General features: G+C 35.6%; 2 protein-coding genes across 2 annotated transcripts; one reads left to right on the top strand and one right to left on the bottom strand.

Moving 5' to 3' along the window:
- Positions 1–1,050: 1,050 nt before the first annotated feature.
- LOC112042957 (DNA helicase MCM9) lies at positions 1,051–10,760 on the top strand. The gene is made up of 12 exons (XM_024078185.2): positions 1,051–1,637; positions 2,134–2,405; positions 3,313–3,533; positions 4,177–4,283; positions 5,053–5,272; positions 5,738–5,888; positions 6,362–6,471; positions 6,689–6,835; positions 7,733–7,857; positions 8,627–8,756; positions 9,127–9,272; positions 9,539–10,760. Exons 1-12 carry the CDS (start codon positions 1,513–1,515, stop codon positions 10,650–10,652), a joined length of 2,868 nt encoding a protein of 955 aa, XP_023933953.2. The 5' UTR covers positions 1,051–1,512; the 3' UTR covers positions 10,653–10,760.
- LOC112042960 (mitochondrial transcription rescue factor 1) lies at positions 10,720–12,602 on the bottom strand. The gene is made up of 4 exons (XM_024078187.2): positions 12,298–12,602; positions 11,442–11,587; positions 11,075–11,147; positions 10,720–10,974 (listed from the first exon to the last, which is right to left on the bottom strand). Exons 1-4 carry the CDS (start codon positions 12,481–12,483, stop codon positions 10,771–10,773), a joined length of 609 nt encoding a protein of 202 aa, XP_023933955.2. The 5' UTR covers positions 12,484–12,602; the 3' UTR covers positions 10,720–10,770.
- Positions 12,603–17,211: the final 4,609 nt, after the last annotated feature.

Raw genomic sequence — 17,211 nt, 5'->3', positions numbered from 1 at the left:
TTATAGTCTGGTCGGCCTCTTAAGCGTCCTACAGGCGGTTAAATTGATCGTGAGTGGTTGGCGGCGTTATATTATAAGCCTGAATGTTTAAGTTACTGTGTGAAATGTTCCAGAGCAGATTTTATTTAAAAGTTCATTTAATTGGAAATGAATCACGCATAATTATTATTTCTTAAACCCGCCTGCTAAACCACCACTTCCTTTTGAGTTTATGATAACAACGCTCACCGTATTTTTTTATTTGTATAATCATTTTTACTGGCTGCTACTGCCTAACATCGGGTAAAATGGGCGTGAGTATGCTGGAACGCGGACCACACATAGGTAATGGGACCACACAATGAAGAAGAAGAAGATAGTTTTTATTGACGGGACTAAATAAAATATAGCTTAAATGAGAATATTATGGGAAAAGCCTTAATAATTGGGAAAAAAGCCTGATTGAGGGCTGAGGCTAGTTGTTTTTTTTTTCTCTATCTCTAGTGCAATACCAAATCTAAACTTCGTTTTTTTAGAATTGCAAAATCTTGTAAACAAATATGGCCGTATTCATCACTGACATTAGTTGTGACGTCATCCTAGGGATGGGCCGTTGATGAACTATATCGAGAATTAACTACTACTAATCGAATTTTATATCAATTGTAAAAAAATCACTTTACTTAAAAACTCACTTCTAAGTTGGCAACACTAATCACACAGTCAAAATACGCTCGATATTAGCTATCTACCTCTTTCTGTTGCATATTAATTAATACCTATCAAATAACATTTTTTTCACTTGTATCTGTTTGTTATAAATTAAAAGAGTACTAAAAAATTTCGGCAGTACTTGTTAACGCATTATCTTTTTTAACATATAAGTACGTAATTAACTAAACAGCGCTATGAAAAAAATACTTTATTCAAATTACTCAATTACGATATCGATACTGAACGGAATACATTCGATATTTACAATCGGTAAATCGGTTAATTTTTAATCTGTGGTGACAATTTTACTTGGCACAACCTTAGAGAGACGAAACGTCAAATTAACATTTAAATGTAATCTGTGTGCATAATTTCGTGTTTAATTTCGTTTATTTCTAAAAAATTTGATTAAACCCTGTGTAAATTAAAAAAATGTTACGTTTGTATGATTCTCCATAGGTGGATTGTAAAGAACAAAGTGTTTGTGCGTGTTTTAATAGTTTGATGGTTCTGAAAACTATTATGAAAGTTTGGCATCGACAAAAGGGTTTGTTTATTTACCAAATAGCGCAATTCAATCTGAACATGGTATATGTCCTATTGTCGACAGAATGCAGAGCCGTAAAGGCAATTAAAAAAAAACAAAAACTGTTTCTCCTGTGGTTTATGCTCTATGGTTTCTGTTAATTGTTTTGTTTCGGCGCGTTTTTCGTTATTTTTCAGAAAACTTATTATTTTCAATAAGAAATTGTTGACATTTTGCATTTTGTTAGCTGAATACTGAATAGAGTTACCCAATGATTGTATACGATAATATACATGAATACGGCTGTGTCAATAAATCAGACAATGATATTAGAATATGTTACGAAGTATCACTTACAAGATTGTATAAATATTTTATCAGAACAGGATATTCTAGGATACTATAGCATAAAAATTGAGTAAGTTGTTAAAGCTAATCCTTGCTAAAAGCATTTCGATATAAGTCTTTCAGTAAATTTTTTTACTAAAATAATGTATAGGGGTCGATAGGTTACATTGTTTTTTGTACTCAGCTCATGAGTATTTACCTTATAGTTATCAGTGTTAAAATGACCCAGGGTCCCTCCTCATAGGAGTGGAGATTTGAATCTTGGACCCACGGCTTTGCTGTGTATGTGCAGGCTGAGGGTAGTGATCTCTCAGTGTGCCTTTATCACTATTAGTTTTATTAGAATGATTGACGGCTTACAATTGCTCTCCAATGCCTGGGGTGTAACACTATCAACTCTGGGCTACCATTGACAATTTCTTGAAACAAAGAAAACCATTTCTTGACCTGACTGATGACCTTTTACCCAGGATCTTCAGATACCCGAAGCCATATAGACTAACTACTAAAGTAAATGGTAGTTTGAGTGTAAGGTAGAATACTAATTTTTGTCTATTTATTTTCAGTTTCTTGAAACTATTTGAAACATATCCTGATATAGGTGACAAAGTTTTGTGCAGTCCTGTTTCAACTCTTAAATCATGTAATGAAGACATTATTAAAGCCCAACAAAATATTTTAGAGAAAGAAGAATATAAGCCTTTGATAGATAAACTGAATTTCAAATACTTAAAGAGGAATGTACAAGCAAGGATATATGGCCTACCTGTGTGTCCAGAGTTACATAGGACTGTGTTTCCTAAAAATGTGGATATTGGATGCTTTTTAAAAGTTACAGGTATTCATCATCATCATTATTAACCCATATACTTCTCACTGCTGAGTTTGAGTTCCTCTCAGAATGAGAGGGGTAAGGCCAATAGTCCACCACACTGGTCCAATGTGGATCGGCAGACTTCACACACAAATAATGGGGATGATGACTAGGTTAGAATATATTGATTTTTATGATACATTCAGGTAAATAAGGTCATAGTTAACTAATTTATATATAAAAAGCAAAAATTGTCTGGATATTTGCAAAATAAATAAGATTATAAAATTTCAAAATCTGTTAAAAATCTTTTATTGTAATTAGATGAAAATTCATACAGTTTTAGCTTCCTTACATTAAATATAACATTTTTTAATATGTGAATTATAAACATAAACGCAGAAATAACAAAGATATTAATATTTTGTTTAAATGCCCATACAAATCTATTGATCATTAAGCGCCTACGACATCATTAGTTCGTGCCATTTTGTATGGGGCATTTTTCAAGGATCTGCGGCATCACCGCAAATCTGACCCTTTAAATCCCTGTAGCTTCGAAAGTAATGATTGCTGATACCCTGTTACTTTTACAAAATTGCTTTACTATTAGCATACTCTTAATTTATATACAATTTAAAAAACTGTCAACATCCCTATTATGAGAATTCTCAGGTATGCAGGTAACAATCGCTATCCAATGTTAATAATAATGACTGGAACCAAGTGCTTAACATTTTTAACAAAAGTGTAACACTACCAAAATAAAAAATTGCACTGAAAATTTCTAGAAAGCAAGAAAAGCTTCAGTTTATCTAACCCAAGACTTGATCTTAATCCTTATAGGTGAACACTAGACTGGTGTTACTTAACATTAAAAAAATGGATATGTTACTGTTTAAAAGTTCTATAAAATATGTTGTATTTTAAGGGACCGTTGTACGAGTCACACAGACAAAGATGTTGGAATATCAAAGGAAATACATATGCATGAAATGCAAATTCGAAAATTTAGTGGAGGCAGATTTTGAAAACCGATACATTTTGAAAGCACCAACAAAGTGTTTGAACTGTAATAAAAGTTCCACATTAACAGCAGTCAATCTTGTGTCTAGAGAATATTGTAAGGATTACCAAGAAATTAAAATACAGGTAGGTTTTATTTATCTATACTATACGACAAGTTCTACGATGACACTCCCATGATTTGCGGGCGAAGGGGAGAAAGACTGCGCGGGTGTGATATCATGCATGCGGGGAAGTGAGGAGCATCAGTCGTGTTTTTCATTTATCGCTACACGCCCCCCAGCCCGCGCGGACCATCAGGAGTGTTGTAGGGGAAATCTCTGGATCTACAGAACTAATTTGGACATTTCTTATACCAATTAAAAACCACGTTATTTGTGAGTGTCATAGGTTAAATGCTATCCCACGGGAACTGGAGTTATGCATGTGAAACCACAGGTCTGTTAGTTATATGTATGCCTCATTGGCTTCAGTATTTCACAAGCTGTATTAGATTTCTTTTAAAATAACATATTTCTCAAGTCAATTGTAATCTATACTAATATTATAAAGCTGAAGAATTTGTTTGTTTGAACGCGGTAAACTTAGGAACTACTGGTCCGATTTGAAAAATTCTTTCAGTGTTAGATAGCCCATTTATCGAAGAAGGCTATAGGATATATATTATTCCTGTATTATGGAACGGGAACCACGCGTTTATTTAAAAATGTTTGGAAAAAAATCTCTTACAAGCAGTCATAAAGAAGTAATTTCTTGTTGCATTTTTCAGGAGCAAGTAAACAAACTCAGCATAGGCACAATACCTGGCTCCATGTGGGCGGTGCTGGAGGACGACCTTGTGGACTCTTGTAAGCCTGGCGATGATGTTGTCATTTGGTATGTATTACAAATCTTGTGTATTGTAACCAGAGATTCAGAAAACATGCACACAACATACAAAAAAGCGAATAATATTTCTTAATAGCAGCACCCCACTGTTTTACCTGCTGTTGTTACTCTCTGATAATATAGCTTTCTATTGGTAAAATAATTTTTCAATAAAGTGCAGTAGTTTCAGAGCCTATTCAATGCAAGCAAACAAACAATAAATTTTTACCTTTTTTTAATGTTGGTTTTTTTTTTGTAAATTCATTACTATTGTGCAATCAGCTGCAACAGCTTTAAGCAAATTGCTTGTGGGTACTACATGGCATGTGTAGCATAATGTTGGTTATAATTAAATTAACAGCCGATTGACATCTACTGTTAGGCTTCGACGGACATAGGCCTCCTGCATAGATTTCCAAATAAAACATTTTCGAGCCACGAGCATGCAGTTGCTCCCTGCAACCTGCATGATGTCAAAATTTAAAAATTCAAAATTCATTTATTTCAATTAGGTTTAGTTTACAAGCATTTCTGAAAGGTCAAGATTATGTCATAATTTAATTTAATCTAATGGTGGTAATCAAAAACTTAAAATTAAAGTCCTTGTCCTTGATCCACCTAGTGGGGGTCGACCAACACTGCGCTTTCCGGTGCGGGGTTGCCATTCCAGCACCTGGTGACCCAACGTCCATCGTCCAACATTTTTTTTATCTTTTTACAATAAAAATGTTGGTATAGATATAGATTAATAACAAAATTAATTATGCTCAATCTACAGCAGCACAGTGCGTCGCCGATGGCGTCCGTGCGTCCAAACCAAGAGATCCGAAGTGGAACTAGTATTACAAGCCAACTATATAGAAGTGAGCAACGCACAGAGATCAGCAGTGATCGCCATGGCTCCAGACATAAAGGAATGCTTTGATGACTTCTGGAAGAAGTATGAACAGTGTCCGTTGAAAGGGAGGGATCAGATCTTAGCTTCCGTGTGTCCACAGGTATGTAGCATGACCAACTTCAAAGTTTCATTGTCATCATCATCAGCCGATAGACTTACACTGCTGGACATAGTCCTCTTACATGGACTTCCAAACAAAATGGTCTCGAGACGCAAGCATCCAGCAGCTCCCTGCAACCTGCTTGATGTCCTCTTTCCACCTAGTAGGGGGTCGACTAACACTACGCTTTCTGGTGAGAGGTTACCATTCCAGCACCTTGGGACCCCAACGTCCATCGGCTCTTCAAACTATGTGCTCCGCCCATTGCCATTTCAGCTTCGCGACTCGTTGAGCTGTGTCAGTGACTTTGGTTCTTTTGCGGATCTCCTCATTTCTGAGATTCGATCACGCAGAGATACTTCGAACATAGCTCATTCCATCACCTGCTGTTCTACTCTGAGCCTTCTTCTTTCTTTAAAGGAAGGTCTGATAAATATGGGTATATTACGAGATTGTATGTTTTAGGTGTATGGGCTTTACTTAGTGAAACTGGCGGTATTGCTGACAGTCATAACCGGCTCTAACCATATAGTTGAGAATGAACAGAAGTCTTCTGAAGATAAACACACAATGAATGTTAGGGGCCAGTGCCATTTATTGCTAGTTGGTGATCCAGGTAAACTTTTTTAAATGATATTAGTATTTCATAAACTTTCTCCTATAAACACATTAATTCATCGTCATTATCAACCCATATTCTGCTCACTGTTGAGCTCGTTGAGTCTCCTCTCAGTGCCCAGTGGATACAACCTTTGCCTCTGATTCCGGAGGGTGTGGGTTCGAATCCGACCCGGGGCATGCATCTCCCAACTTTTCAGTTTTCATTTTAAGAAATTAAATATCACGTGTCTCAAAACGGTGAAGGAAAAACTTCGCGAGGAAACCTGCATACCAGAGAATTTTCTGATTTCTCTGCGTAAGTGAAACCACTCTCATTCTGAGAGGAGACTCGAGCTCAGCAGTGGGCCGAATATGGTGTTTTTCTCTTCACAGTATATGACGTTAGTTAAGATGCACCAACGTCATATACTGTGAAGTATATATAACGGCCTACTGTAAGTGTAAAAATAGATATCGCATTTTGTTTAGGTACAGGAAAGTCACAGCTTCTCAAAGCGGCGACAGAGCTAACTCCTCGCTCGGTGTTCACGTCGGGAGCGGGCAGCACTCGCGCCGGCCTGACGTGCGCGGCTCTTAGAGTAAGATTTATATACCTATCTACATACAAACATTAAAGGTTATTGATTGAAAGATTAAAGATTAAGGATGTTCAGTGAAAAGTTACCACGAAGCTAAACAAGAGAAAGTTAGTTAAGAGCTTTTAATAAGTAAATTTTTAGTTAACTGTTATTAGGAATGTTTACCTTAGCAACAGACCATATCTGTTGCTAAGGTAAACAAACATATTGTAATCAGGAAGATGGCGAGTGGCAGTTGGAAGCGGGCGCGCTGGTGTTGTCGGACGGCGGCGTGTGCTGCATCGACGAGATCTCGCACCTGAGGGAGCACGACCGCACCGCCATACACGAGGCCATGGAGCAACAGACTATATCTGTTGCTAAGGTAAACAAACATATTGTAATCAGGAAGATGGCGGGTGGCAGTTGGAAGCGGGCGCGCTGGTGTTGTCGGACGGCGGCGTGTGCTGCATCGACGAGATCTCGCACCTGAGGGAGCACGACCGCACCGCCATACACGAGGCCATGGAGCAACAGACTATATCTGTTGCTAAGGTAAACAAACATATTGTAATCAGGAAGATGGCGGGTGGCAGTTGGAAGCGGGCGCGCTGGTGTTGTCGGACGGCGGCGTGTGCTGCATCGACGAGATCTCGCACCTGAGGGAGCACGACCGCACCGCCATACACGAGGTCATGGAGCAACAGACTATATCTGTTGCTAAGGTAAACAAACATATTGTAATCAGGAAGATGGCGGGTGGCAGTTGGAAGCGGGCGCGCTGGTGTTGTCGGACGGCGGCGTGTGCTGCATCGACGAGATCTCGCACCTGAGGGAGCACGACCGCACCGCCATACACGAGGCCATGGAGCAACAGACTATATCTGTTGCTAAGGTAAACAAACATATTGTAATCAGGAAGATGGCGAGTGGCAGTTGGAAGCGATCTACGTGTATTTTCAGTCCACAATATGACGGTAGATTATAATATCACGAGTGAAATTATAAACTACCGTATTTTTCAATTTAACGGTAACATAGCTAAATGAAGGGCTGACGAACCTAATTTTGTATTAATATTGTTAACAAACATATTGTAATCAGGAAGATGGCGAGTGACAGTTGGAAGCGATCTACGTGTATTTTCAGTTCACAATATGACGGTAGATTATAATATCACGAGTGAGATTATAAATCAACATATTTATCAATTTAACGGTAACATAGGTAAATGAAGGGCTGACGGACCGAATTTTGTTTTAATATTGTGCGTAATTTTCAGGCGGGAATAGTTTGCAAGCTGAACACGCGCTGTGCGGTGATAGCCGCGTGCAATCCTAAAGGACATTACCAGACAGACCAGCCCTTGAGCGTTAATGTTTCTCTGGGAACACCCTTGTTAAGTAGGTAAAAAAAATCCTTAAAACAATTTTATAAAAAAAAATTAATAACATGATACATAGGTATGTATTAATAGCGGGCGCCCGCGACTTGGTTCGTGTGGAATTCAGTTTTTTACAAATCCCACGGGAACCATGGATTTTTCCAGGATGAAAAAGTCTATGTGTTAATCCAAAGTAAAATCTATTTCCATTCCAAATTTCAGCCAAATTCCTTCAGTAGCCGCAGTGTACAGGCGAAACAAACATACACACATACACACAAACTCATACTTACACACAAACTTTCTCCTTTATAATATTAGTGTAAACCCATACTTACACACTCCTTTATAATATTAGTGTAAACCCATACTTACACACTCCTTTATAATATTAGTGTGATTTCATCATTATTATGATGATTTTTTTATAATCATTGGTATGTTGAATTTGTCTGTGCCCTAAATAATAGCAGTATAACTAATATTAAACTTCAGAAAAATTTTGCATTTTCTTACACATTTTGTATGAAGCTGATTTTTGGATAAAATCTCGAAAACTTTCATAGCATACCATTACCAGGTGTACTGATGACATCAAGCGAGTCGCAGGGATTCGCTGGATGCAGGTGGCTCAGTATCGTGATGTTTGGAAGTCCCTACAAAAGGCCTGTGTCCTGCAGTGGACGTCCATCGGCTGATATGATGATGATGATGATATTCCAGACAGGACATCTGGTTGGATCTATTAGTACAATATATAAGTAGTGTAATAACTTCATTTATTTTTCCCAGGTTTGATTTGATATTCATTTTGTTGGATTCTAAAAACAACTCCTGGGACCGACTTGTATCGTCCTACATATTGTTCGGTGATGCAAATCCTGTTGAATCAAAAAATAAATGGACTCTTGAAAAACTGCAAGTAAGTTAACCCTTTCAAAACAAAGGTAAAGATTACAAAATATATTTAAACATAGCATCGAAACTTTTACTTAGCCTAGTCAAACCAAAATTCAAGTCCACAATTTTGATTTTCTTCAATGTGACTGCCAAAAATTCTCAACTATAACAATGATATAAAATTAATAACTGACATCAAAATGTAGTTAACATTTTGTTTGAGAAAACCTAAATAGCGTCGTTAATATCACCCTAAATTAATGAACAAACTGTAATAAAGTACGTGGCGCCATCTGACTGACGACTGAATTTCGTAAATTATTATTATTATTATATCAATTAAAATCAAACAATATATTATTATAATCAATCAATTTCATTTTGTTTTACAGGTATACATAGGTTTAGTTGGTCCAAAAAGCACGCATATGACGAAATCAGCAAACACCATACTGCAGTGTTACTATATGGCGCAGAGAAAGTCTGAATACAGGGACCCTTCTAGGACTACTGTCAGAATGCTAGACAGTTTGATTAGGTAACTACTATTAAAATTTTTAGTAATCGTCTTATTACGTAGTATGTTATCTCTTAAAGGATTTATCTTAGTTTTATTACCTCTCATCTCTGGTATGTTACTGAAAATTGCTTACAAAACTAAATCTACAATGTTATTCTCAATATCTCTCAAGAAGTTTCTATGCTGATTAGTTTCAACAGCATTTGTACAAATGCATTTCCTTAAACAAAAAATATTATTGTTATTTTTAATTTACCTGTTTTAATAACAATCTTTTCGCACAGATTATCGCAAGCACATTGTCGGCTCATGTATCGAACGACAATATTACCAGTCGATGCCATATTCGCGATATCCCTAGTTGATCTGTCTATGCAGGACTGTACATTAGAGGACACAGTTGATGCTTTACATTCAACATTTCTAAAGCACCCAGATTTTGATTACCTTTGCACAGCCAAAAAACTGCTAGCAAAATTAAATTTGAACGACATATGGGAAGAGGAACTATTTTACTATGGAAAATTACTACAAATAGACTGCAAAACATTAGACAACTGCATAGAAAATGGGAATTATAAATTGTTTGCAAGATATGATGATGTTATTGATGACAACATTCCATTGTCAGCATCTCTCGTGACAAGTTCTTATTTTAATAATAATAAAAGAAAGCACGATAAAGTGAATGAAGAAAACCTTTTGGATATTGTTGATGGTACTAATATGAGAGTTATGAATGAAAAATTAGCAGCAACTTTAAAGAAACATGCTACTCTTAATAAAATTGATAAAAATCCACTAGCAGTTCAAAAGAAAAATACAAAGCGGAAAAGAAAAGAAGTTGTTATAGACACCAGTGGATTTGGAAAGAAAAAGCAAAGAACAAAGAAAACCAAGCAAACTAAACCAGATTCATCAGATAGTGAAGATTGTGATGTTAATAAAATGTTAAATGCAGTTCCAAGCGTGAATGATGTTTTTACAAATCTAGGAATTGATTTCGAACTGTGTGATACTTCAACCCAGAAAAGCGAAAAGAATTTATGTACTGAGGCAGTTGTAGAAAACTGTGGATTGAATAAGGAGAATCAAATCAGACCCAATACAAATGATAAAATACCACTTGAAGACAGCAAAAGCAGTAATGAGATGTTAAATACTTCCGTCAACAAATTAAAACAATTTGAATTTGCTGGAAAACGAGATATGAGTAAATTTTATGAAGAAAACAATGAAATCCATAAACATGTAACTAACACAGTTGCAGTGATTCCTGTAGAAAGCTCTGTGAGTAAAAATACTGCAAATTCTTTTGAAAATCCTAAAAAAATTGTGTCCAGTTCACAGTTATCTATGTTTGATAGTTCAGATTGTGATATAGACTTAGATATATAAAATCATGTTAATGTATTCATTGATGGATTATTAGGTTTATTGGAATTGATCATAGTAAAATTAAGAATTTTATGCTTAGTTCAATGTTTTAATAAAAATTTGTTACTATTTACATTTTTCATTTATCTTCATCTGCTGTTGAAGGTTTATATGGATCTGTTTCATAATTTTCTATAAGTAGGTTTTTGAATCTTCTCGCAGTAATTGCTATACTTTCTTCTTTGGCTGCTATACTTATAATTTCTACTCTTGCTACATACAAATGATCTGGATTTTTGGGACTTACACTTTTTATGACATCTATTTCATAATCTTCTCGCACCTGAAAATATAATATTTTTTTATATGCTTAAAAGCAGTGGAAATACTCCAAAACCACAATATCTATAGTAGTTTTCTAATAGATCTTAACTGTCACTTACTGGGATACTTTTCTTCAGAACCTTTTTTCCATTAACTCTGATTTTGCTCTCATAAAATAATTTTTCTATTTTGCTGAAACAAAACAAAATTATTCTATTTAGTTTACAGTCAAAAAAGAGATTTAATGGTAGCTCTTAATTTATTAGACAGACATTAGAGACATTAATTCATTAAATTACATGTAATTATTTGTAAAACATGTAATAACAAGTAATTTTGTTACCTTAATCTAAAGATATATAAGTTACTTATACATGCACCATGAAGTTAAACTTATTATGTTATATGTTTTTGAACATTAGTAAATTTATCTTGTAATATCAAAATAATAAATTAACCATCATTGTTATATAAATAAAAACATACTTCCTTGCCACTCCTAAAGTAGACTTAAGTATAGCATCCATTCTCAGGGAAGTAGCGTTGAGTTTAACAATTTTCGAGTCCTTTGTAAGTGATGAATCATCATCCCAAATAGTTGCATTTTCATCATCAGAATCATCATCTTTAGACTGAAAAAAATTACAAAATTTTATATCAAAATTAGAAATTCAAAAATTAGATTAGATCTTTTAATTTCTTATTCTCTACAAGTTGCCCTTGATTACAATCTCAGCTGATGGTAAGTGATGATGCAATCTAAGATGGAAGCGGGTGAATATGTTAGGAGTAGGATGAAAAATCCACACCCCTATGGTATGGTAACACTAAATGCTCGGTATGTGTTTCCCGATAGGGTGGTAATTAACCACAGCTGAAGCCTCCCACCAGCCAGACCTAGACTAATTAAGAAATTCTCATTGGGCCCAGCAGTAGATCAGACATAGGACCTCAGTCTTGTAAATCCACTGCGCCACACAGGCTGAGATACTAGATCTTTGATATAGTTTGTTCCTAATTTTGAGATTACTCTGATTATGAAGCATTTAGTTACTGTGTATGAAACACATCCCAGCAGTTTATATCTGCAGTTTGGTGTGTTGCAATATCAGAGCGAACAAGTACCTACCCACATACTTATTATAGTTTTCATACATGAGAGCTGTCCTTCCATTATATACTTTTTATAGAGCCAAAGCAGCCCAAAACATTTAAACAATGTCAAGTTTGGTAAAGCTCATGTTAAAAAAAATTGTAAATGGTAACAATATAGTGCTTTCATATAACATTTCTTGGAATACTTATTATTCAAGTAGGCGATTAACTTACAGTAGAAACGTACCTTTTTAGATTTACAACGAATCGCAGTATATAATAAATTCGCTGGCTTTAAATTATGTAGCTTTGTACTGGTTCCTACGGCATTGTGTAAACAGCTGACTTTCAGAGAGGTTATAGGTTTAATTTCTTTGCAAAGTACTCGATACACATAGTTTGCTAGATGACTACGTTTACACAGGACGTTCATTTTAAAGGAATATATTATTCTTTAATTCTTCTCATATGAATTGAAACTAAAGAAAAGGCTGAAAATGAAAAAGCCCAAAATAATATTTTTTTATAAAATTTATTTTGATTTCAAATGTCATTGTCAATTTCAACTGTCAACATAACATTTTTCTAATATGACACGTTCGTTCGGAAACAGTTTCAAGCTTTGAAAAAAACTCATGTGCTGAATATTATGTGTTACTAATAAAAAAATCGGTGTATGTAAGTTAACTTTAATAAATATCTATGAAGTTAATAATAATTACAATTATTATACAAAAGAAAACGCTTCAGTTTCATCATTTGTGGTTCCTCCCGCGCAATGCTAGCGATGTAATAAACGTATACTAGATGGCGCTGTAAACATTTTTGATAAGAAGAAGAGTTTATCGTATTCAATAATTTTCTAATTAATTAATTAGTAATAATTTAAAAGGTAGCCTTTTATTAACTTTCTATTTTGAACTTAAACTTTTCAACTCCCTTTATTATTTTTTTAATTTCCTTTTGGCCTTTTCAACTCTTTCTTTCTAAACCGTAAATTATCTACCTACCCACCAAAAACCATTAAAATAGGTTCTATGATTTAGCCCATTTAGCCGTGAAAAGGCGACAGACTGACAGTCAGACGCATTTATGGTACGTTTGCGTTTGTTTAGGTAATATTTCTGAATCAAGAAGACCAACTTTAGCAATATAAGAACAATATTTCAAAGTCACAAATCAGATAAATATTGACGCAAACATGAGTTTCCCGTGCGAAAGCCGTTCTAGATCACTCCACACTTGAGTGCAGTATGTCAGTCTGTTTTACATCAAATCAAAAAGTTGCAACACACTGAAACGTGCTACCAAACTATTGTAATACTTAATTGCATTAGTTTATGGTTGATTTTAGATAAACTAAACTTTAAAACCTAATATTGGGATAGATATCTAGATTGTATATACCTAGGTACGCGACACGCTAGTAGGTAATAGCGACTATCAGGCGCTGTGGTGTGAACTGTGAAATAAATAAACAGTATATTAATTTATTCTACTTCTACATTTTTAATATTTCATTTTAACACTGGTGTTTGGGTAGGCACAGGTAGGTACATAGGTACGAAAAACAAAACGTATAGACGTTTTGTTTTTCCTTTTAAGGTTTCCAGAACCCTAAATATCTACAACTTGAAAGTTTGCTGCGATTCACAATATTAGTACGTATTATGAATTTCATAAGGCAACTGTCACCCGCGTCATGCTACAGCGCACACAGTATAGGTAGGTTAGGTCCTATAAGTACCTAGATAATATTAACTTGTAGGTAGGTAAAATAACTAAGTAAGTATATCAGTTTCCTTCGTCCGTTATTCAATTTCCTTAATTCTATTGCTTTCAATTTAAAAGATAAAAGAACACGGCATTAAGAAAACAATCACGAGCAGCGCTCCAAGCACCCTACTAACATCCAAGTCAGCACTATGTGGTGTAAATAAAAGTAAGAACATCTTAAAAGGCAGTAATTAAAAGCTGTCGAGACGGCCCGGAGCTATAGTTTATCACATTATACACGGTTTGTCTCTTAGTAACATGTGGACACATGTCTCGAATTCGTAACGATCTTTTTATTTTCGTATACGATTATGTTCACGGCATGTTCAAAGGGTTTTTAAATTTGACACAGTTTATGGCTTTGTTACGACGGTTGACGGTCTTAGATGGGATAGACACGCTGGTGGATGGTATTAATTAAGTATACACTATTCTCACAGAATAAAGATCATCCAGAATGAGCCTTTACAAGCAGCGCGGTGAAGCCGTCTTCTTGACATCTGCATATACAAACTTTTTCATAATTTGTAATTTAAAATTTAACACTAACAATAATTACGTAAATTAATATAATAATCAATGATTACCAATTAAAAAAACTCCATCTTTTTCTTTTAATTTTTGTAAACAGTTTTTAAAATATTTAAAAATATACGTAGTCATTTTTTTTCGAATATTATTGAAAATTACTGATGTGACGCTTCGTGTCGTACTGACGGATTTTTGTATTTGGAGCGACTCCAACACGTCGTGTTCCGTGCGTCCTATCTGCCTATTATTCTTTAATCTGTGACCATTCTACAGTACTTTAAATTAAGCCGCCGCTACCGACATTCAATTTTGTAGATCAGAATTCGGAAGTCTGTAATGTCCAGACCTTCGTCGTTTTATGAAAGCTGAATGTTTGTCAGCTTATATTTCTTACATACGTATTTATTGTAGGCTATTAAAGGGCTTTGAATTATTGTATCGCTGCTAGAGCTAGTAGCTGTAGTAGTCTACAATCGTCCAACTACAAAGCAAAAATGTGTTATATTATCTTCGGCATAATTAATGATACCTACATACATTTTTTTTATTCTTTACAAGTTAGCCCATGACTACAATCTCACCTGATGGTAAATGATGATGCAATCTAAGATAGAAGCGGGCTAACTTCTTAGGAGGAGAATGAAAATCCACATCCCTTTCGGTTTTTGCAGGACATCGTAACGGAACGCCCTTATTCGCCTGTCACTTTGCTTCGTTGTAACTGGCAACCAAACTGAAAGAAAATATAAATTCATAGTTTAAGCCTTTGAATTGAAACCTTCCAACTACTTACCTGTGCCTCCGATTCCGGAGGTCGTAGGCTCGAATCCGGTCGAAGCACCTCCATCGTTTCAGTTATGTGCATTTTAAGAAATTAAATATCACGTGTCTCAAACTGTGAACGAAAAACATCGTGAGGAAACCTGAATTCCTGAGAATTTTCTTAATTCCCTACGTGTGTTAAGTCTGCCAATCCGCATTGTACTACTGGCTAAACCCCTCTCACTCTGAGAGGAGACTCGTGATGTGATGATGATGATGACGAAGAATTACTACTTACCAAAATTTGATTTGGACGTCCAAACTCCAAATAGGTTCACTTCTAGATTAGTGACTAGTTAGATTATGTAATTTACTTTACTACCGTAATTATCTATGGTAGGAGCATGAGCCAACAAACGTTCAGCGTTTTTTATAATAACGAAGGTGTGACTATCACAGATTTTAGACATTATCTTCGATTGCTTCGATCTGTTGGATTAGACACGTTATTTAAAATTGCTTCTTAAGTTGGGATGTTGAGTTGTCCTTACAGAGACGTAAGCTTAGGTATACAACTTAAAATCAACTTATTCTCAATAGTGTTTCAGTTGAGTTAAATTTAGTAGAAAATTGTCGTGGTAGGTACGGTACACTTCACTACAAAATTCGCGGAGCTGAAAAATTTTGCACCTTGGTAGTTTCAGCTTAATTCCAATTTTCTACCAAGTCATTGGTCTGGGTGTACGTAAATTGTAATTAGTTCGGTGCTCGTTAGCAGGACCAGACGCTATAATTAATTATTAATAAAGCGTTCAACGATTTTATACTATTAGATATGTTACGTGCTTTTATGATCACCACAAAAAGTGATCCGAATTTATTTAACTATTTTTTTTTTTTTTTTTTTTATTCTTTACAAGTTAGCCCTTGACTACAATCTCACCTGATGGTAAGTGATGATACAGTCTAAGATGGAAGCGGGCTAACTTGTTAGGAGGAGGATGAAAATCCACACCCCTTTCGGTTTCTACACGGCATCGTACCGGAACGCTAAATCGCTTGGCGGTACGTCTTTGCCGGTAACTAGCCACGGCCGAAGCCTCCCACCAGCCAGACCTGGACAAATTAAGAAAATCTCAATCTGCCCAGCCGGGGATCGAACCCAGGACCTCCGTCTTGTAAATCCACCGCGCATACCACTGCGCCACGGAGGCCGTCAAAAATTTTCACTGAGCGCACATATTTACATTATATATTTATGTAAGTATGTATAGTTTTTACACTTCCTGAACATACAACTCGACATTGTAGACAATATTTAGATGTTATTTGCTTCAATAACTTTGGTTGTTTCCTACGCGACTAATTTAGCCACTTTTGTCCGCCTCAGTTTTGACGCGTTAGTGACATACCTATAGTGTTGGAAATAGTAGTCTGAGACGGATATGACTTCGCTCGATCTCGTGTTGTTCGTAAAGAGTAGGAATTTAGAGAGGGGTAGCGATTAGTTGGCGGGAACGCTTTGCTATTTAAGGCGCTCGTCGCCCGGTCCGGCTTCAGTTCAGAGTGCTCGTGGCATTCGAGCCGTCCACATTACTTGTTGTGTAACTCTTTATGGGTTACTTGGGATAGGCGGGTAGAGTGACTTGAGTGGGAAAGGGGAGTGTTGGTTAACTATCAAAGACGTTTTCAACCCTACACACAACGTTGACAAGTGCGTGACTCCACTCAAGTCATTCTCTGCCATTCTAGGGTCTTATTTTGGTTACAGTTTGATTTGTTAATTAAATTGTCCTGACAAATGTTTTCTTATTTTTGTAATCTACTTCTGAGTCTGCTAAAATAGTAGGTATAAAAACTTCGATAGCGTTTAAAAAACTGATTTCCTCATTGGAAAGTATCATGTCTTAGCTTTGCGGCTACGAATGATGAGGTCCAAAAATACGTCGTTACATAAATTAAATGTTTGTTACTAAAAACTTTTAAAAAATTAACTTATGTATCTATGTGAATATGGGTTGAGTTTTATGGATATGCCACCGGAAAGTAACAAGATCCGTAAGTTTATCAATTTACTAGGAAGTTTATAAAC

This window comes from Bicyclus anynana, chromosome 10 (genome assembly GCF_947172395.1).
Source record: "Bicyclus anynana chromosome 10, ilBicAnyn1.1, whole genome shotgun sequence".
NCBI classification, from domain to species: domain Eukaryota; kingdom Metazoa; phylum Arthropoda; class Insecta; order Lepidoptera; family Nymphalidae; genus Bicyclus; species Bicyclus anynana.
The sequence above is the reverse complement of the archived record's forward strand: the minus strand, read 5'-3'. Positions and strand labels throughout refer to the sequence as shown.

Coding starts and splice junctions, on each gene's coding strand:
- LOC112042957 (XM_024078185.2), top strand. CDS start 1,513: ATGAATACGGCTGTGTCAATAAATCAGACAATGATATTAGAATATGTT. Junction 1,638..2,133: donor TACTATAGCATAAAAATTGA/GTAAGTTGTTAA, acceptor ATTTATTTTCAG/TTTCTTGAAACTATTTGAAA. Junction 3,534..4,176: donor ACCAAGAAATTAAAATACAG/GTAGGTTTTATT, acceptor TGCATTTTTCAG/GAGCAAGTAAACAAACTCAG.
- LOC112042960 (XM_024078187.2), bottom strand. CDS start 12,483: ATGAACGTCCTGTGTAAACGTAGTCATCTAGCAAACTATGTGTATCGA. Junction 11,588..12,297: donor TTCGTTGTAAATCTAAAAAG/GTACGTTTCTAC, acceptor AATTTTTTTCAG/TCTAAAGATGATGATTCTGA. Junction 10,975..11,074: donor TTCTGAAGAAAAGTATCCCA/GTAAGTGACAGT, acceptor TTATATTTTCAG/GTGCGAGAAGATTATGAAAT.